This window comes from Exophiala xenobiotica, assembly GCF_000835505.1.
Source record: "Exophiala xenobiotica strain CBS 118157 unplaced genomic scaffold supercont1.5, whole genome shotgun sequence".
In the NCBI taxonomy this organism is placed as follows: domain Eukaryota; kingdom Fungi; phylum Ascomycota; class Eurotiomycetes; order Chaetothyriales; family Herpotrichiellaceae; genus Exophiala; species Exophiala xenobiotica.
Genome location: NW_013562490.1, coordinates 2217685 through 2237757, shown reverse-complemented (window position 1 = coordinate 2237757; position 20073 = coordinate 2217685). Strand labels below are relative to the sequence as shown.

Here is a 20073-nt window from a genome sequence, read left to right as displayed (position 1 = left end):
GCTTAATTGAGTTAGTGGCTTCCCCAACAAACCGCAGAAATTGTGCGTCATGCCTGCTTGTCGACCTCCGCAACACCTCGACATCTATTGACCTGCCTGCTCACACGACACACTTCACCTCACTTCTCTACGCCATGCTCTAATCATTTTCCTTTCGTCCTCGTCCCTGGCGCGCTTTTCACCTTACTCTCGCTAGACAACCAAGAGTTGCAACGATGCTCGACCCTCTTCCCCCTCCTCCGCCTTGGCTGGTAGCGCTCGTCAAGCCAGCCTGCGACGCCCTCTCTCTGCCCACGCTCGCGTACCATATCCACGAGGTCTTATTCGCGTTTGTGCTGTATCAGACAACTCAGAGTATCATCTCTCCTGTGTTGAGCAATGTGTTGTTCCCGGACATATATCCGAAACTCAATAAGAGGACAAGAATAAACTGGGATGTGCATGCTGTCAGTTTGGTGCAGAGCTGTTTGATTAATAGCCTCGCGCTATGGGTCATGTGGACGGACGAAGAGCGGTCTGCGATGGGCTCTGATCGCACAGGCAAGGGGAGTGTGGAGAGGATATACGGCTACACAGGCGCCAGTGGATTGATTCAGGCCTTTGCCACAGGATACTTCGTCTGGGACATCGTTGTGAGTACGCGGTACTTGAAGGTGTTTGGCATCGGGATCTGGTTGCATGCTGTCACTGCCTTGAGTGTGTTTAGCTTTGGATTCGTGAGTATACCCCTGCCATTGCCTTGTGCTTGCTTTCGTGCCTTCTATCACTGAACATACTCCTCTGGGCTCCTGATCCCTTGAATGTCCAGCGCATGACCGGTTCGCGCGTGTCTTGAGACTATGCTCGAGCGCGAAACAGATCGGAAGGAATAAGAAACGGCGCACGGTAACGTGTTCGACGTGTGCATTGGCTGACGAGATGATCCGAATAGCGCCCGTTCTGCAACTACTATGGCCCGGTGTTCATCTTGTACGAACTGTCCAGCCCTTTCTTGAACGTCCACTGGTTTTGCGACAAACTCAACATGACAGGCTCGAAATTGCAATGGTACAATGGGATGTTGCTGTTGGTCATGTTTTTCTCCTGTCGTCTCGTGTGGGGCACATACCAATCGCTACGGGTGTATCAGGACGTATGGCACGCGATGCACTTGGATGCGAAGGGCCAACCACCGTTCATTCGCGAGGTGCACGAGTCAAATCTACCGGGTCATTCGATTTTCGTGCCGCGTGATGGCCAGTTGTGTTTAGGCGACACGAGCTGTATACGGGCACAGAGTGAGGTCATGAAGTTCACGGGTCCGGAGACGCTGGCGGTGCCGATTTGGCTAGCGGGCATATATCTGGTGAGCAATTTGGTACTGAATAGCTTGAACTTTTACTGGTTTGCGAAGATGATTGAGACGGTGCGGAAGAGGTTTCAAGGGAAGCCACATGATGAATTCGCCAACGAGAGGGAGAGACGGCCAAAGAGGACGCCGAGTATGGTTGAGCAGATGGCGAGCGAGCTGGATAAAGAGACGTTGTCGGGACCCGATTCCGAGGAAAAGATCGAGGCGGTGGGAAGGAGTACGGCCGTGCCGGTGGATGGGGAGCTGAAGAAGAGATGAACGCAGTGGCCAAGATGGCAGGGTATGGACGAACTCTGAAGAGGAGGTGGAATGAGACCTTGGTAGAGGCTGGCGCTGGGTCGTCAGGTTGGACAGGCTTTTGGGGAATAGCTATTTGTATTGCTGGGGGCATTCTGTTACTGGCAGAGCGTGTATCCTTAGAAGCAGGGCTTTCGATTCAGAGAGAAAAAGAAGAAGACAACACCGTTGACATCGTTATCAAGCACGACGAGTATCAATAATTTGAGAGCAAGGCTGATGATGCATCTTATCTTATCTCGTTTGTGCATCCTCAATCGCTGGTCTGGTTGCCCAATCGACGGTCAATCGACGAAGTCCAAAACATCGGAGTCAAAGTTCCCCAATTTTGCAGGGATTCACGGGTTGTGAACTGCGGCTAAACAACACTGTCATTGCACCTCGCGGGAGACTGCAGCTGGATCTTTTCCTTTCTCTGTTCACCAAAGACTGACGAATTCTCACAATTTGAGACGTCCGAGAAACTGCGCCCTTTGAAACAGGCAGGCATTAGTGAGTGTTGACTGGCACAACTTAAGTCACAGTACTCTATTCCGACTGCGGTCGCGGCCGATGTATTCTGTTGGTGCATCGTGATCCGATTTGGCCTCTCTTTACGAAGAAACCCACGACCACCTACATACGAGACGACGTCGCGCCTCCTCCCTCCTCTGAGATCGCATCTTGAGAGTTTGGACGAGATGGCCTTCCTGTTCGGCTCCCGAGGCCGACAAAAGCAGCCCGCGGAAATTGTGCGGTCTTTGAAAGACTTGCTGGGCAAGTTGGGCGAAGCCGGGAGGAATGGTGGTGGGATCGGAAAGGTACGTTGACAACTTCACACTTCTGGACACGTGGGCGTCTACACGCACGCACATACACGCACGGAGAAGAGGGGGAACGAGGCCTAGAACCTAGAAAAGAGAGGGGGCAAGAGAGATAGGAGAGGACAGAGGACTGCTGCGGATGAGGCCTTTGAGAATGAGGACGCGAGGAGAAGAGGCCTGTAGGACAGCGATAGGCCAGGAGAGAACAGTCGGGTCGATTGTTTATGCCTCCCTTCTTCAAGCTCGCTGCGTCATGTTGCGCATGTGAAAGGGCGGAAGTGTACAACTGGTGGTGGTATTCTCTGACACGGCACGGTACTGGAGGATTGACTGCTTGTGCTCTCCTCTCTCTCGACCCCTGCCTTCGCTTGGAAATCGCTCACGGATTGGGGAAGCTGGCTAACGACCGGCCGTGGTGGATATAGATTGAAGAAGAAGTCGGCAAGCATATGAGCCAGATGAAGTTGATTGTGCAAGGGACACCTGGTAGGTACACTTTTCACTTTCAACGCCAGTCTTGTGTCTTTTCTGCCAGGGAAAGCATCGCCACTCGTCCCCTCGTTTTCTTTTCCCCGACCATGGTCAAGAACAACATCGAACCGATACAGCGCAATCAGAGAGGACGATCAAGGTAGCGCGCCTGTACTGTCGGCTTCTGTGTATCAGCATGTCTAACCGCCACGGCCGATCACGAGAACATCAGCATGCCCTCGAAGACGAATAACGCAGAAAAAATCGAGAGGGCTCCTAGAGCTTATCAGCCAAAATGGGCGTATGAACTCCTGGCTACTGCCAGCACCACTCCATCGTCGCTTTCGGGCCATTATCATCTTCTCAATATGCCGACCTTCTCTCTTGGCCAATTCCATGGTGTTGATACGAGGTTAATACAAGGATGAAAAAGTATACTAATTGATATCAATAGAAGTTGAGTGCTCCCCCGACCAAGTCCATCAACTTGTATCCTGCATGATCCAAGAAGACATTCTCTACGAACTCGCCCGATCTATCCGATCATTACCCTTTGAAGCCCGCAAAGACGCTCAGATTATCTTTTCGCACATCCTGCGGTGGCGGCCGAACGGTACTCCCCCAACAACGGAACCCTCAGCGATATCATATCTTGTTCTCCAACGTCCAGAGATCATTGTGGAATTATGCCGCGGTTATGAATATCCACAGTCTGCAATGGCATGCGGCACGATATTGAGGCAAGCTTTGCAGTATGATACCGTTGCTGCGGTGATTCTGTATGATGAATCGCAACCCGAGAGCGCAAAAGACCAGGCGGTGCAACTCAAAGAAGTGGATGTCACGAAGCCGCAAAGCGGCAATGGGGTCTTTTGGAAGTTCTTCGGGTGGATCAACAAGGGGAGTTTCGAGGTCAGTGCGGATGCATTTACGACATTCAGGGTGAGTCTCATTTCTTCTCTGGTCTGCAGACACAAAAGGGGGAATGATCCTTGTAATGTTTAACGGCGGCCAGCTGTCTGATACTACGATACTACCCTGCCCTCCTCCTGGTATCATATCCCGCTGGCTGGCTGCGCCGACCTGGTGTCAAACCAGCAGCAGCTTGCCTACTCTTCCCTCGTCCGTAATGCTCGGGCAAGCTGAGTTCTCGGCCTTGACCGGCCACTGCTTTCTGCTCTACTTGGTCTGTTGCTAGATGAATGAGCACTCACCCTCTTTTCTCGCAGGAAATCTTGACCAAGCACAAACAACTCGTTAGCCAATACCTTGCGACGAACTACGACCTCTTCTTCAAATCACACTACAACGCGACACTCCTCCTGTCACAATCATACGTCACAAAACGCCAGTCGATCAAACTCCTCGGTGAGCTGCTGCTGGATCGAGCCAATTACGTGATAATGACACAGTACGTTGCGAGTGGGGACAACCTCAAGCTGACGATGAACTTGCTCAAAGATGATCGGAAGATGGTCCAGTACGAGGCGTTCCATGTTTTCAAGGTGTTTGTGGCGAACCCGAATAAGTCCGACGAGGTGAGGCGGATCCTCGTCAAGAACCGTGGGAGGCTGTTGAAGTTTCTGCCGAGTTTCCTCGATGGAAGGACGGATGATGATCAGTTTCTCGATGAGAAGAGCTTTTTGGTCAGGCAGATTGAGATGCTGCCGGAAGAGGGCAGTGAGCAGCAGCAGGGGGTGGCAAGTGGAGAGGGTAGTGGGCTGAGAGTCGGAGCATAGGATGCTGCCTTTCTCCCTTGAGTGCGCCACGGCGAATTGGACCCTTTCGGATCAGATGAGAAGAGACCAGCGTTTGGACGGCCCGGCGCGGCATGTATTATACGGGATGCATGATCCTGTCGTCTCGCTGTGCCGATTTTGGAGTTGGTGGATTTCGGGTTTCCTCAACAGGGCTCGAGAGCAGCCAGCTGGGCTGACGGTGTGGCTGCATCTATTTTCGGTGTTGGTGACTGCATCGCAGAGCATGGTATATTGGATCATGGGTACTGCCCTGCGGCAAGCGATGGACGTTAGAGAGTTCGTTGTGGCGTGACTGCAGTATTGATTAAACGAGCATACGAAGCGATGAAGAAGAACCACTTTCAAGCAAGCATGTTTGCTTAGCTTAAATTCAAGCATTGGCAACTACCTAGGCATACATCAGTTGAGACATCTCCCCGCCTGAACTTGGCTCTTCATGTCTTCGCCCTCGCGGGTCATGGCTTCACTCTCAAGAACCTCGTTCGTAACTCATATCAAGCCAATCCATGACGTTTGAAGAAGTCCACAATATCCCGCACAGCGGGGCCGACAAAATCCTCTTTGTCATAGAAGTCCATATGTCTCCCACCAGGGACGACGACTTTCTTGACATTTTCCTTGCCAGCACCATCTTTGCTGCCCCGGCTGAGGACTTCGTAAAGCTTCTCCGAATGCCATCGGCTCTCTGCCTATTCACCGACGACAATAAGAACAGGCTGCGTCAGATACAGGTCGGCAAACAGCCACGCGTCAAAGTTCATCACCAGCGGCACGGAGCGCAGGAGCATCTTGTTCTGCGCGTTCTTGTGCTGTGCACGGGGTGTGCAGTAGTACTCGTACGCATCGGCGAGGTCGACGGGAGTATCCTTGTCCGGCTTGGGCGGGACGTATGGCGCCGTCGTTCCTTCGCCGCCTTCAGCGCCACTGCCACTGCCATTGCCGCCAGCTTGTGCTTGGGCTTGGGCTTCGGACTGCAAGACCTGCGCAACCTGTTCGAGGTCCGCGAGGTGTTGCGAGGGGTCGTCCTTGCCGTACCAGCCGTGGCGCGCGCCGTCACCGATGTTTACTGCGCTGACGGTGGCGACGGCCTTGAAGCGGTGGTCCCCTTTGGCTGCGGCGGCGGAGGCATCGGTGACGCGCGCGGACGGGTCTTCAAGGAAATGTGGGAGACCTTCGGACTCGCCTTGGTGCGAGTCGTCGTAGCATATCGTGACGAAGCCCGCGCGCAGACAGGCGCTGCGCGTAGATGCTAGCGGTTTGCTCCTTGACGCCGCCACCGGGGTGGACTATCACGAGGCCCGGAGCTTTGGAGGGTTGGGTGGGTGGCTTGAAAAGGAGGCCTGCGAGGTGGACGGAGCCTTTTGGGATTCTGACTGAGGACATGATGGAAATACTTGAGGCTGGCCTTAGGATGATGAGCGTGAAGGGGTAGCCTACAGTCAGTTTGACATCCACGGTCCTTTCATTCCTGGTCGGATATGCTGCTTGTTGGTCTGCTTATTGCCGTGGGACTGGACTTAAGAGCGGGCTCAAGGTGCTTTGCAAACACAGGGTTGCGCGCCGCAGCGTATGTGGTAGGTTCCCGGGGTCAGGGTTGGCAAGTAAGTAACAAGCTGCCTGGGTGCCTTCCCAAGTTGGCAGATACCTTGGCTGGTGTCGACTGGAGGTACTGTTCGACGTCGATGTCCTTGATGCTGCATAATTGCACAGATCAGGCACTTTTCTCAACCGGCAATGGTTGCAAGGCCATTCACGATTACACTGTCAAGGTTCAGCATGCTACGGGAGAGTCGCGGCAATTAGTTTGTACCTTTTGTTTACGTCGCTGGCACTCTGTGCAAGACACTGGATGAGTTCCAGTCACGCCTTCAGGGTTCATCGGATATCTGGCTGCTTCCAGTATGACTATCCGGCAAGCGTCTTTGGCTTCAAGAGCAAGCCAGTGGACGCCAGCATATTAGTTGCACAGCTCTCTTGGACAATCAAGTGCTCTAGACGCAGGATGGAATCACAAAATTGTGGTTGTTGTAGTGGTGATAATCCTCTCAGCCTGAATTAGTAGTGAGTGTACGGCGAAACAGAAAGAGCTTTATGCGGTTTGCTGTTCCGTATTTCTTGGCAGTCGTTCTTATCTTTTTGCTGCGCTCAGAACTTGTCGACTTCCATCGACACGAACTTCCATATGCAGTAGAAACACCTTAGTATTCGATCAAGACAAGCTAGTTCTCGATACATCTACTTGCCTCTGCTGTCCCATTCGGCCGCCAGAACCACCCACCTCCTCTGCCCAGCAACTGGCTGGCTACTACTCGAATCCATATTTTGCCGGAGTTTAGCCCGAAATATGCCGTGTCTTCCAGCATCTCTGCTCGATCGTCCACATCCCCAGGTCGCTCCAACCAGTCATGACGATATAAAAGCACCAAAATTTAGCCAGCAACTGGCCGACGCTTCTCCAGTCTCCATTATGCCGTGGACACATCCACAATGTACGTCGCCTCTGGGGTAAGGGACCAGCAAATCTGCGTTCACAGCATCTCCACATCTGAGGTGGATGGCCTAGCGAGGAAAGGGAAGGAGGATGAGGATGAGGAGTAGACGTATTTATATGACCTTGCTCAATGTGCACGGGAAACATGAGCGAATTTCCAGGTCTTCTCCTGAACAGTTCTCTGAGCTCTGGCACTCTCTTCTAACACTGTCATGGACGCTATTCGCATCACTGTCAGCGTCTTCATATTCTTTTTTGGCGTCGCGAGAGCGAGGTCAGTCCTGCCTCTTGATACTCGAGATGTATCGCCACCACCTGTTCCCGGCACGCCACAGATGATTCTCAATGGCGCATTCACAAACGGCACGTATGGCTGGGAGTCGTCTCCTACAGGAAAGGTCCGGAACGGCTTGTACTGCATCACAGTGCCTGCAGGTACACCATCAGGTAACGGCAGCTATTTGAGGACTACCTACGATTTTCTCGAGACCAAGAACGACGTATATACGGTCAACTTTACGGCGAGCTCCTCAGTCGGTTTTGATGTTCTGGTGCTCACGCCAGACCCTCCATTGGACCCGAACTTCCACGCAACAGCGCCATTGACAACCACGCCTCACCCTTTCTCCTTTACTTTTAGCCCTGCAAACCAAGCTCCCAATGCCACACTGGAATTCGATCTTGGCGGAGCACCCACTCAGGCCCAAGTATGTATAGGCGGTGTCAGTATGAAACGTATCAACCGAAGCAGCTACATCCAGGATGTTGGCCCAGCAATCAAAGTCAATCAATTGGGCTACTTGCCGCAGGGCCCCAAGATTGCTACACTCGTCACCAACAACACGCATCCCATTTCGTGGTCTTTGCTCACCAGTTTAGGCGAAAACGTAGGCAGTGGGAAGACCAGTTCCCGGTCCGCGGACTATGCCTCTGGCCAACATGTCGCCATCATTGATTTCAGCAACTATACTCGAGAGGGCACTGACTATGTTCTGACCGCCAGTAATGCAAAGAGCTATCCTTTTGCAATCTCAGCCACCATATATAACGCCCTGCGCCAAGACTCTCTGCAATTCTTCTATCAGCAACGCAGCGGAATTGCAATCGACTCGTCATTGGCAGGTCCCCAATACGCTAGGGCTGCAGGACATGTCCAGATACCACCGAACAAAGGCGATGTTCAAGTTCCTTGTCAAGCCATCCACGACTCCATGATCGCCTACCTCGAGCCGTGGACATGCAATTACACTCTTGATGCGACGCAGGGTTGGTACGACGCTGGGGACCAGGGCAAATACGTCGTCAATGGCGGTATCTCGGCGGCACAACTTCTTATGGAGTACGAGCGAACTCAGCACGGCGCCAATGGAACTAACGCTCTTGGGGATGGCTCCTTGCGCATCCCCGAACGTAACAACGGCGTGCCAGACATTTTGGACGAGGCTAGATGGGAAGTTGAGTTCCTGTTGAAGATGCAGGTATGTTGCTGGATATCCGGCAGCGTACGATTTTGGGCTGTGTTGACATGCATGTGAAGGTCCCCACTCATTCACCTCCTCAGCTATTTAACGGCACTATGGTAGACATGTCTGGTATGGCGCACCACAAGATGCACGACAACCAATGGACACCTCTTCCTACCGATCCCTCCCAAGACCCAAAACGCCGCGAACTTCACAGGCCCAGCACGGCTGCCACACTCAACCTGGCAGCAGCTGGAGCCATGGCAGCCCGCACTTTCGCCAAGTTTGACACGGCCTTCTCGCAGCGGTGCCTACAAGCAGCGACAACAGCATACGCGGCAGCGAAACGTCACCCCGCGATCCTCGCGCCCGGCACCGATTGGGATCTTGGTGGCGGAGCGTACAGCGACGACGACGTCTCGGACGAATTCTACTGGGCCGCAGCAGAATTGTACCTTACAACCGGGCAGGATCAGTATTTGCAAGACCTGAGCAAAAACAGCTATGCCACAGCCAATGTCACAACCCTCTTCTCGATCCCCGAAGGGTTTTCATGGGGCTCTGTCGCAGCTTTGGGTCAGCTCGATCTTGCCACTGTCCCAAGCAACATGACGAACCATTCTGCCATCGTCCAGTCCGTTCTTGGTGCCGCAGATATGTACCTGGCAGTGCAGCGCAATACGACTAACGGGTACGGGGTATTGCTGAACTCGTATCCCTGGGGCTCAAACAGTAATAACATGAACAACATACAGATTGTGGCCACGGCGTACGATCTGACAGGTAACATGACATACAGAAACGCAGCGCTTGAGGCGATCGACTACGTCCTCGGCCGTAACGCGCTTGCGCAGTCGTATATTCGTGGGTACGGGAAAAAAGATACGCAGAATGTCCACTCGCGCTTGTATGCGCACGAGCTGGACGACCAGGTTCCGCAGGCTCCGGCGGGTGCGATGGCAGGAGGGGCGAATGAGGATGCGAGCGATCCCCCAGCAGACGATGTGCTGCCGGGATGCAAGCCGCAGCTTTGCTATGTGAGTATTCGCATTTCCCTCGCACCGCCCAGATACTCTTACAGCGCTAACGTGAGTAGGTTGATGACGTGAATAGCTACAGCACGAATGAGGTTGCGATCAACTGGAACTCGGCATTGGCATGGGTGATTGGGTGGGCGGCGAGTCAAAGCTGAAATGGGATACAGTAGAATTGATTCAAGTCAAACGTTACTTAGTAAATCATTCTCTGAACAGAAGTCCTCGGGCATCATCGTGCACGGCAAAAAAATGAAGATGAATTCTATTGTCTTGAGCTTCATCGTCGTGCCATGCTTGTCTTCCAGCTGGTACAGAAGCGCCAGGTCCTCCGCCGAGACTGATAAGTGTAATGCAATTCGCGGCCAATATAATGCCACTTGGAAATAAGGCAACCGTATCTTCCCAAGCATCTACCAAGCAGGGGCAGTGGGCACAATATTTTCAATATACTATCGGAGTCCTACAACTACTACGGTCTCATGGGTAAATCGTGTAATGAAACTCGCTTAACCGGTGTGCAAAACAGCTGCCGCTTTAATCGTCGAAGCAGCAGTTGGCATGGCATTGAAGAGGAGGCCCGCTTGCCACACAAATTGTCCTCGCTGCTGTTTGTCGTCGAATGGCACCCTAGCGCCAAATTACACGATTTACTCATGAGACCATAGTACAACGAGAAGGTAAACGATTCTTCCCCGCCTCTGAGAGTTGGGGATTAAAAAAACCGAGTCGAACATCACACCCACCTTTGGTTGTTCCATTTGGATTCGCGATGCCACTTTCTATTCATCTCTGGTGCTCCTTTGTACGCCAAGTGGAATGCATCATGCGTACTGGCACGGGAAATGGACGGATGTTGTAAGCTAGCACTTTTGCATGGCGGCTACCTCCATTGATGACGGGGATGCAATCGGCCTTGACCTCAATTCCACACGCCTTCTCGAACACCTTAGCATTGCAAAACGCCCTGAACACGACGACAACATGGTGTACTGCGGAAAGCTTAGCAGGGCATGTCAGCGCTGTCGACAGCGCAAGATAAAGGCGCGTTTTACTACTGACCGATCCTGCCACGTTCGTCATCACGACTATCTCACTGACTTGCTACTGTTTCCAGTGTGACGAACGAAAACCGGAGTGTCACAGGTGCCAGAAGTCTCAAATACCATGTCCCGGCTATCGTGACCTCAATGATGCCAGCTTCCGGAACCAGACTGCACAGATTATTCACAAGTTTCGGGAGCAGACTGTGTCTCCCGAGCAGAGCACGGCTGTAACCACTCGATTGTACTCGCCTATGCCCAATATGCCGCAGACTTGCACATTACATCTGCGTCATCCGACCAGTGATCTCGGTGCCAACTTCTTCTTTACGAGATATCTCTCCGAACAGGGCACTATTTTCAGTGATTATCATGCCTGGCTTACCGAATTGTACTCATCAAACCGGCCAGGCGGCCTCTTCAGAGCGGTTGTGCAGGCGGTCGGATTGACTGGGCTATCCAACACATGCTATGCCCCAGATCTTGCATGTAGAGCTCAAGAACAATACTCGCAAGCCTTGGCGGCCTTGAAGAGCGTCTTGAATGATCCAGCCCAGGCGAAGTCAGATATGGCTCTCCTGGCAATCACTCTCCTTATGCTACTCGAAGTGATTTCACACCATTCCATCCCCGCCGAACATCTCTCATGTGCGTACAGATGTTGAACTTCAAGACCTGGGAGCGGTATCAGTGCTGGACAGCTCATATTAATGCAGCTCTTGCGCTGCTAGAGCTTCGAGGCCAAGAGCAATTTATGCGACAACGTGGCACGCAACTCTACATGCAAGTCCGGTCCCAGATCGTAAGCTCTCACATATTTCAGCCCGCAGGGTGATACTGACCAATATACTAGCTTCTGGCCTGCGTGCAGCAGCAAGTAGCGGTTCCGAAAGCACTGGTCCAAGCCACCTACTACTTCCAAGCCAGCACTATGAGGCACTATTGGCGACAGATCAACGTAGCGAGCCCAGCTTCCATCACTGAGATATGCTTCCGTGTGGTCAATCTTCGAGCAGCCTTAAGAACCGGCGCAATCACAGACCCCGGAGTCATCCGCACCGTCGCGATGGACATCGACGATGATCTCGAGACATGGAGAACAGGTTTGACTCCGAGCTGGAGATACGCTTCGGTCGTTAGTCCTCCTGGAACTCATTGTGATGATTGCTTCAACGGACTACGGCATGTATATCCCAGTCTGTGGATTGCAGAGGCTTGGAACAACTGGCGAATCCTTCGGCTATTGGTAAACCAGATGCTCATGCAGACTGGCGTGGACTTGAGCGAAACTACCAAGAAGCAAAACGCTATCCGCCAGTTGTCCAGCGAGGTTTGCCTCACCGTCTACAACTTCGCAGAAAGTCCTCGTGAGTTTCTGCGAATGCAGACCATAAAAAATCCATCTAACTCTGTCACTCAGGAATCCTGTCCCTCGTTCAGCCATTGTATGTCATAGCTTCGGAAGCGCTGAATACTATCAACTTGCGCGCATTTGCTGTACACCAACTACGCCGCATCGATGCGTCGATGGGAGTACGACAGGCCAGCCTACTGGCTGATACAGCTGCGAAGACTTTCAACGGGTGTCCGACAGAGTCCACCGGTACCTGACCCTCTGCGGCCTGCCACGCCATCTCATATCGTTCTTGTGTCGAAATGCATATACCGAGGCAAATGCAATGCCTCGCAGTGGTACCCTGTGTCAGGCCTAGTGCAAAAGAGTGCGGATGCCACCCGGACATCTACGATCTCGCAGACTCGCAGTGGTACCCTGAAAAGGGATTAGCGCTACATGCAGAGAATACTAAGTACTATTGGCGGGCTTCCTTTCTTCAGCCTCGCGGCCTACACAACAAGAGATGTATAAATACTACTCCGTAAGTTTACACCTTTCTCAGGACCATCCTCATGTAGCTACACCGTCTGGAAAGACTCCTCATTGCCGCCGAAGCACTAAAGGACGTTTCACTTCCCGACTTTCTCTTCTCCGAACGTCAGTTTCCCTAGTACGTTGTACTCCTTTGCTCGACACCCGCCATGGCAACACCTCAACATCCTCCCGAGCCAGCACCGCAAGAGAAGACATTCAGCACCTATAACGCCGGTCAAGGTCAAAAGTACGCCCAAGTCCGGCGCGACTACCACCCAAAAGTCTACCAGACCATCCTCGACCACCATATCTCGACCGGCGGCCATCTCGATACCCTCCTGGACGTTGGCTGCGGCCCTGGAAACGCAACACGCGCATTGGCACCACACTTCACGCAGGCCATCGGTCTCGACCCGTCCGAGGGCATGATCGCTACTGCTCGCTCTCTCACATCCGCCTCCGCCTCCCGGACCAACAACAACATCCGCTTCGATGTATCTACGGCCGAACAACTGGGCTCCAATATCGCTCCACCGGTCGAGGACAGTAGTGTCGACCTCGTCACCGCCGCCAACGCGGCCCACTGGTTCGACATGTCGCGCTTCTGGCCTGCCGCCGCAAGGGTGCTCAAACCTGGTGGTTAGTCCGCTCCGCCTAACTCTGCCTGCTCGTGTCTTGTTTCCCCTGCGCAAGGGGTTTCCTTCTTGAGGACCGCGCGATCTATTCCCCCCCCAATCTCTAGAGCTCAAGTTCCTATTACTAGTATTCTTCCATCTCCTATATGATTGCACCTGGCACAACCAACGAAGTAACAAATCAATTTTCATCTACAGGCACCGTCGCCCTCTGGACCAGTGGCGCGATCCGCACGCACCCGTCCGTTCCGAACGCCACCGCCATTCAGGCCGCAATGGACGAACACCAAGAAACCCACATGGCACCCTTCACGGAGCCGGGCAACATCCTCACGCGGAACCGCTACGTCGACATCGCGCTTCCTTGGACACTCGCACCTACACAGCCGCCGGTGCACAACTTTGACCCAGACACGTTCGTCCGGCTTGAATGGCCCATCGACGAGCCCTTCTTCGACCGAGGCCAGTCTGCAGCTGGCGGCGGCGGCGGCGGCGGCGGTGGTGGCGACGAAGCTGGCGCGGATCTCGATACGTTCGAGAAGATGATGGCCACCGGATCTGCCGAGACAAGGTGGCGCCAGGCGCATCCCGATCTGGTGGGTACGGAGGGTGATGTGCTCAAGCAATTGAGGCTCAAAATTACAAGGTTGTTGCACGAGGCTGGTGTTAAACCGGGGGAGGAGAGGCTGCGAGGCGTGGTGGAGGGAGTTTTGTTGTTTGTCAAGAAGAAGAAGGACGAGGTGGTAGTGGTCTGAATTAGTTAGAGCAAGGAATGATAAGCATAGTATCCATTGATTCATAGACGAATTCCCGGCGTAGTCAATATATCCTGAACCCGTCATGCTACACCGAGTCCTGGGCCTAATGATCATCCTTTCCACACAGCGCCAAACGAGCCGAATTTCCTAAATGCATCCCAATTCGTCACATCATCACATCCACAGTATCCAACAAGCGCCGTTGCAAGAAGATCAATCCAGCTTTTCAAGGCTCACCCTCCTCAGCCTTCCCATCCAACTCCAAGCCATCCATCTCGTCCCCCAACAACTCAACCTCGACCTCCTCACCAACCCAGCCCTCAAACTCCTCCAACCCCTTCTGCACATGGACCTTGAACCGAATGACATCCTCCAAACACCTCTCGACGCCCGAGTGCAGCTCCTCCCTGACCCTTGCCGCCTCTTCGCGCATACTCTCCCACGCGACACCGACCTCCATCTCGCGCTGCTCGAGCTCGACCACGCCACGCTCCAAGCCTTCTCTCATCCTGGCCAATTCCTTTTCTAGTTTTTCAATGGCACTCGTCTGCTGCGTGTGCGTCGTGTTCTGGCTCTCTTTGAGACTGGCGTACATGCGGCTCGCCTCGTTGACCCGGTAGTTCAAATTGTCAATCTCCGTGTTCTTCTCATGTAGCGCTTCGGAAATATTGTCCAGAAAGTCCCGCGCATTGAGGTCCGCATCCGCCGCGGCTTTGCGACGTTCGTTGATTTCCTTGCGTAGGCTAATGAACGCATTGCGTACTGCTCCTCGCAAGTCGAGGTTGAGAAGATGCACAGGCGAGTATCCGACGTTGTTGTCAGCCAGGAGGCGGTCTGAATCCGGAGAACCGCGCCGTCGTGATGTCGATGAAGAGAAACTATCCGCGATATTGAGCGAGAGCTCGTAGTCGGCGCCCTTGGCATTGACGGCGGTCGACGGGATGAGCGACATCTGGTAGCCTAGAGAATTGTACCGCTTGACGATTGCTTCGAGATCCTCAAGTTTGCGGGCTGTCTCGGCTTCCTTTTCGAGGACTTTCTTGTTAACTTCATCGAGCATCGCCAGGGCATCTTCATGACTCTTGGTGAGGCGTTCACGCTCTGTGTTCATGCGGTCAATGTCCTGGATGTTCAGACCTTGCCGATCGACCGATTGCTGCAGGCCTTGTCGTTCTTGCTCGACAACTTGCAAATCTGCTTCTGTCCGCTGGATCTCGGTTTCAAGTATCTTGATTCTCGAGTCGTACTTTTCGATCTTGGCCTGGACGTTTGCATTGTACTCCTCAAACTTCTTTTTGTCGTCTTCAAGGATCTTGAAGTGCTTGTCCAATTTGGCGACATCAGGCGCGTTCCGTTCAAATTCCTCGACCTGGGCTTTTAGAGCCTCATGCTCTGCTTCGTAGATCTTCAGCTCCTCCGCATGCTTCGCATTGGTGCGTTCGAATTCATCGGTCATCGCCTGAATATGTGGCTGCAAGGCTGCTTGTTCACTCTCTTCATCATCTTCAGGGCCCATCTGAAGCCAATCTTGGTATGCGCCGAACAGGAATCGGAAGACGATCCTGTCACTTACGACATCGACACCAGCCTCCACACATGCATCGTCATAAGCGCCTCGCGTGAAATTGTCCAACATCTGCGCAAGTTGCATCATCCAATGCAGCAATCCAAGAAACCGCGGCCAATTTTGACCTCCGACCGCGACCAAGTGTGATTTCGTGATGTCTCTTTCGTATGGGTATCTCAATTGTTTCATTATAGGCGGTACTTCCGTATCAATGCTTTTCTGAAATTTGTAGCCTGGATCAATGCGCCGGTAGAGCCATTGAAACATGAAGGTGAAGTCTTTCTGGGTAGGCGATTTGACCGAATTCTGTGTCAACGAGTGTTTCATTTCCAATTCAAAATTGTTCTGTGTCAGATAGTCTAGCAACTCTTGACTCAGTCGCGCTCTATACGAAGAGTCTCTGAGCGGTCGCGGGTCTTTCGGCGCAATTCCAGGAGCAGGAGGTTGTGAGAAAAAGGATTGGTGCGCGACTGGACCGTGGCCGGATGGCCTCGAGAATATACTGCTTCGTCGCTGAAGGCTCTGTGACGCCGGTGTTTGCAATCCAAACAGCTGGTTCGGTGCCAGACTCTGTCTACCAGTATTTGCGCTTCCAAAAACGTTGCTGGAGACCGACCTTCTCGCAGTTGACATTCCCATGTCAGCTAGATTTCCTCCTGAAGATGAGCGATGGAAATTCGGCTGCGCTGGCCGCTGGACGCTTTGGTTGATCGAGGTCGATCGGACATGGGAAGCAGTGTAGGGCGCATTTCGCAGTTCATTGCTCGAGGAGACGCGCTTGACGGCAGACGCAGGTTGCGGGATTCCGGAGAAGTTCTGAATATTGCCCAAGGTTTCGCGAGGACGGCGTACACTGAACATGCCGGTAGGTTGCGACATTGCGACTGTGCTGTATGGGATTCATACGATGTAACAATGATTGCACGCGACGAGTTGAAGGCGCAAGGGATGCGAACGCAAGTAGTGGAGCGCAAGGATGATTGATCGAGTTTGGCACGAGCCGAGATGACCTTTGAAAACAGTCGCGCTTCCTTCTCATCACCACGGCGACCGCAGTCTGACTAATAGCTGCCTTAGCCAAGTTTCTTCCACGTGACCCATAGCCTCGGCTGAAATCGTGACTTCAGTAATTCACATTTACCAGCCTCTCCGCCGAGGACACTCATTGCATTTGTCGTCTTCCCAAATCCATCAGAAAGTATACACTGCCATCAACGGTGCTGCTGTTCCTGGTCTTTCAGCGCCCACAGAGCACATCAGCACAAGGAAGTCGTCTCATGAGGTAGCTTCAGAGCTCTATCCACCGCCAACATGGCTCCCCGCGAGGACCTGGTCACCTCCGCTGTGACCTTCCTCCAAGATCCCTCGGTCGCCTCCGCCCCCCTGGAGAAACGCATCGAGTTTCTCAAATCGAAGAACCTGACACAAGAAGAAATCGACCTATCCCTTGCCAGAGCCTCTAGCGATCCGACCTCCCCTCAATCATCCCTCCAAAATGCGCCTTTCTATCCTCCCACCCAACAAGGCCCCGTACGTGGCCCTCCCTCTCAACGCTACCCCTACCCCTACAACCCCTATGGCGACCAGTACCAATTCCCACCAGCTCCTCCACCCGAACCACCTCGCCGTGACTGGCGCGACTGGTTCATCATGGCGACTGTCGTCTCCGGCGCGAGCTACGGCCTGTACGTCTTGACCCAGCGGTATATCAAGCCACTCATCGCCCCTCCGACGCCTGCACAACTTGAGCAAGACAAAGCTGCAATAGACGAACAGTTCAACAAAGCCTTTGCCCTCCTCGACACTTTATCCTCCGACACCGCAGCACTCAAAGAAGCTGAGGAGCAACGCACGCAACGCCTTGATAATGCCATAGCCGACATCGAGACGGTAGTGGCGGAGCTCAAAGCGGCCAACCTGCGCCGCGAGGCCGACTCTAGCCGTCTGGAATTCGAGATACGCACGATGAAGGACAATCTTCCCCGCAGCATCGACAACGTCCGTGACGCCAGTGAGAAACAATTAAAAGAGCTAAGCAACGAACTCGGCAGCCTCAAGTTGCTTATGGGCAACCGGATGGGCGGCTCGAGCAGTCTGACTCAAGGGATTTCGCGTACACAGCCGGGCATGCTGCCTAGTTCGAACAGCGCAAATGCACAAGGGGCTCCTTCGTCATCAGAAAAGCCTCCGAACCCTCCGCGCTCGACGCCCAGCTTCTCAAGCCCGGCGAACCAGTTCAGCAGTTCGACCACCGTCCCAGCCGCAACGACAACAGCGCGGCCCGCATCTGCGGCGGCATTCGGAAATTCAAGCTCGGCCAACAAATCCGCCATCCCGGCATGGCAGATGCATGCTGAGGCGAACATGATGAAGGACGTCAACCCAGCCCCAGCCCCGGGCAGCATGCCGACAACAAATGGTAGTGCGACTGCACAACAACAAGATGGTGCCGAAGCAGTTGCTGCTCTCAACGCTAGTTAACTTGGTCTCTATACTGGATTACTTTGAATACTCAGAACTTTTGCTGTTTACTTTTGAGTTTGTGTCATGAATACCCCGGTTCTAGTCCTGGTCCATCTCCGCCTCCACAACCACTTCCACGTCCAAACCGCTGCCGGGCAATCTCCTTGAACATGCTCATCGTACGTTCCTCTTTCTCTTTCATGCCCGCCACACGGGCTTCTCTTTCTGCGCGGCGGGCTCGGAGGATTTCCTCCTTGCGCAGTTCTCGCTCGTTCTTGCGCCGCTCGTTTTCTTTCTGCATTCTCTTCAGCTCGCCAATACTATCCTCCTCGCCCATCACTTCGCCTTCGCGCAGGTCCATGTCCCCGCCACCTTCTTTACTCTCGGCGAACGCACGGTTCGTTTCAGCCTTTTCGCGCTTCTTCTCGAGTTGGCGTTCACGTGTGCCTGGTTCGGCGCGGGGTATGAGCTCATCGAGTCGGTCTTTTTGTGCCTTTCGATCAAGGATGCGGTCTTGCCAGAGAGCCTGAGCGTGTTGGGCACGGTGGGTGGACGCGTCTTCTCGGGCTTCCTCGTCACGGGACTGGAGGTCGTGCAGGGAGGGTATGGCTGCGCCGTGGCCTCGTGCGCCCCGCGAAATTTCGTGCCCAAGTGTCAAGCCAGAGCCGGGCAGGGCAGGACCGTAGTCTACTTCGTCATCGTCGTCGTCTTCGTCGTCGTCTTCGTCGTCGTCTTCGTCGTCGTATTTTCCTTGCTGTTCACCTTCTTTTCTTGAACCTGGAATGGGGGCGCGGTGATCGTGACGGGTGGCATTTGCGTTGCGAGAGGAGGTAGACGCGGAAGCAGAAGCCTGCGCTTTCTCGAGTGTTTTGGGATCATACCATCCCTCTGCGAGGTCTCCTCGATTCCTGCCATGTTAGCTACCTCTTGTCCCGTGGATTCTGTGGTACATCCAGGAGGGTGGCTGTACCATTTTCCTACGAAGCTCTTCCAACGACCTTTTACCTCGGTCTCGTCGAGCGTGTCGATGTCAATTTGTTTCTGTATGTCGAGATAGAGGCTGAACATGGGTCGATAGGTGGGGAGACCATGTCTAGAGATCTCACGGGCGGAGAAGGGTAGGGGTTTGGAGAGAGCCTGCGTTTGGTGTCGATGTCGAGGGGAGCGCTGGCGATGGCGAGAATGTTTGTGTTCGTGTTGGCGCGGAGATCGAGACCGCGATCGTGAGTGGTGGTGTTGCGCTTCCATCGAGAATTCTCAGCGTCGCGTAGGTAAGTTGGTCAGACACGGAGGATTGCAGGTACAATGGACATTGAGCGTTGTCCTGGAACGCGAGACTTGGTAAAATTCCCCGCAAATCGATACAGGGCTTGCACTCCGCCAGACTCTCGCACTTTCCAGAGTGACCAGTGGGTGACCGGTGGGTGTACGGAGTTTGAACGTGGCAACTCTGCCGAGCCAACGCACCGACGAAAAGCGTGGACGCCGGCATCGGTACGAAGCAAATGCTTGTTCTTGTTGACAAAAGAACAGGTAAACATAGACTGTGCTTATGGTTGCGACGCTACACCGCGGAGTGAAAGGTTCACGGGCAACATCTCGTGAGGTAACCCAAAGGCACGCCGGATCCTAGTTGTCTCGAACGATTGTATCTGTCAGGTGGCGGCTCTTTTTCCGTCCATGTTGGCGGTCCAGGCTGAGTGCACGTCCATTCAGTGGATGCAGGTGTGATCAGGTACCCCGTACCACAACATCAAGCATTATTGACTTCCGCGGTGTTTAGGTCAGCCTCCGTGCGTCGTTCTGGACGCATGGTTATCGAACTTTCGCAGCAGCTAGGAGAGCGATACAGACGCCACGTTTGTCCCGGTCGATCAGTCCGTCGTGTATGCTTCTTATTTTAGTCTTGACTCAAGGAGCACACATCGCCCGTTGCGGTAAGACTTGGACCTGGTCATCGAAACCATTGGACATCGGATGGTCGCGTCGGCGAGACCATTAGCTAGACTCTCGCATGAACCATATCTGCTGCAATCTGTGCAGCTCATAGTTCGATAGTGTGACAAG

At 53.5% G+C, this 20073-nt stretch overlaps 9 protein-coding genes across 10 annotated transcripts; 6 read left to right on the top strand and 3 right to left on the bottom strand.

The window, feature by feature from the left end:
- Positions 1–73: 73 nt before the first annotated feature.
- PV05_08605 (uncharacterized protein) lies at positions 74–1865 on the top strand. The gene is made up of 2 exons (XM_013458129.1): positions 74–716; positions 932–1865. The coding sequence occupies exons 1-2, from the start codon at positions 216–218 to the stop codon at positions 1607–1609; spliced, it is 1179 nt and encodes a 392-aa protein (XP_013313583.1). The 5' UTR covers positions 74–215; the 3' UTR covers positions 1610–1865.
- Positions 1866–1972: 107 nt separating this feature from the next.
- On the top strand, positions 1973–5090 carry PV05_08604. Of its 2 annotated transcripts, XM_013458128.1 has the most exons (4): positions 1973–2448; positions 2877–2937; positions 3377–3864; positions 4152–5090. In XM_013458128.1, the coding sequence occupies exons 1-4, from the start codon at positions 2329–2331 to the stop codon at positions 4659–4661; spliced, it is 1179 nt and encodes a 392-aa protein (XP_013313582.1). In that variant the 5' UTR covers positions 1973–2328; the 3' UTR covers positions 4662–5090. The 2 variants fall into 2 exon arrangements, with proteins under 2 accessions (XP_013313582.1, XP_013313581.1); XM_013458127.1 differs by having other exon boundaries at positions 1973–2937.
- A 281-nt stretch (positions 5091–5371) lies between these two features.
- On the bottom strand, positions 5372–6065 carry PV05_08603 (uncharacterized protein; the record flags this gene model as incomplete). The annotated part of the gene is made up of 2 exons (XM_013458126.1): positions 5372–5853; positions 5897–6065. The coding sequence occupies 2 exons, from the start codon at positions 6063–6065 to the stop codon at positions 5372–5374; spliced, it is 651 nt and encodes a 216-aa protein (XP_013313580.1).
- A 786-nt stretch (positions 6066–6851) lies between these two features.
- PV05_08602 (uncharacterized protein) lies at positions 6852–9853 on the top strand. The gene is made up of 3 exons (XM_013458125.1): positions 6852–8651; positions 8711–9673; positions 9733–9853. Exons 1-3 carry the CDS (start codon positions 7386–7388, stop codon positions 9826–9828), a joined length of 2325 nt encoding a protein of 774 aa, XP_013313579.1. The 5' UTR covers positions 6852–7385; the 3' UTR covers positions 9829–9853.
- A 693-nt stretch (positions 9854–10546) lies between these two features.
- On the top strand, positions 10547–12324 carry PV05_08601 (uncharacterized protein; the record flags this gene model as incomplete). The annotated part of the gene is made up of 5 exons (XM_013458124.1): positions 10547–10714; positions 10788–11321; positions 11372–11515; positions 11567–12080; positions 12134–12324. The coding sequence occupies 5 exons, from the start codon at positions 10547–10549 to the stop codon at positions 12322–12324; spliced, it is 1551 nt and encodes a 516-aa protein (XP_013313578.1).
- A 426-nt stretch (positions 12325–12750) lies between these two features.
- On the top strand, positions 12751–13973 carry PV05_08600 (uncharacterized protein; the record flags this gene model as incomplete). The annotated part of the gene is made up of 2 exons (XM_013458123.1): positions 12751–13222; positions 13417–13973. The coding sequence occupies 2 exons, from the start codon at positions 12751–12753 to the stop codon at positions 13971–13973; spliced, it is 1029 nt and encodes a 342-aa protein (XP_013313577.1).
- PV05_08599 (uncharacterized protein) lies at positions 13971–16530 on the bottom strand. Its single transcript, XM_013458122.1, has one exon. It carries the CDS (start codon positions 16420–16422, stop codon positions 14203–14205), a length of 2220 nt encoding a protein of 739 aa, XP_013313576.1. The 5' UTR covers positions 16423–16530; the 3' UTR covers positions 13971–14202.
- Positions 16531–16702: 172 nt separating this feature from the next.
- Positions 16703–18074, top strand: PV05_08598 (uncharacterized protein). Its single transcript, XM_013458121.1, has one exon. It carries the CDS (start codon positions 16855–16857, stop codon positions 18022–18024), a length of 1170 nt encoding a protein of 389 aa, XP_013313575.1. The 5' UTR covers positions 16703–16854; the 3' UTR covers positions 18025–18074.
- On the bottom strand, positions 17992–19560 carry PV05_08597 (uncharacterized protein). The gene is made up of 2 exons (XM_013458120.1): positions 18977–19560; positions 17992–18914 (listed from the first exon to the last, which is right to left on the bottom strand). Exons 1-2 carry the CDS (start codon positions 19252–19254, stop codon positions 18089–18091), a joined length of 1104 nt encoding a protein of 367 aa, XP_013313574.1. The 5' UTR covers positions 19255–19560; the 3' UTR covers positions 17992–18088.
- Positions 19561–20073: the final 513 nt, after the last annotated feature.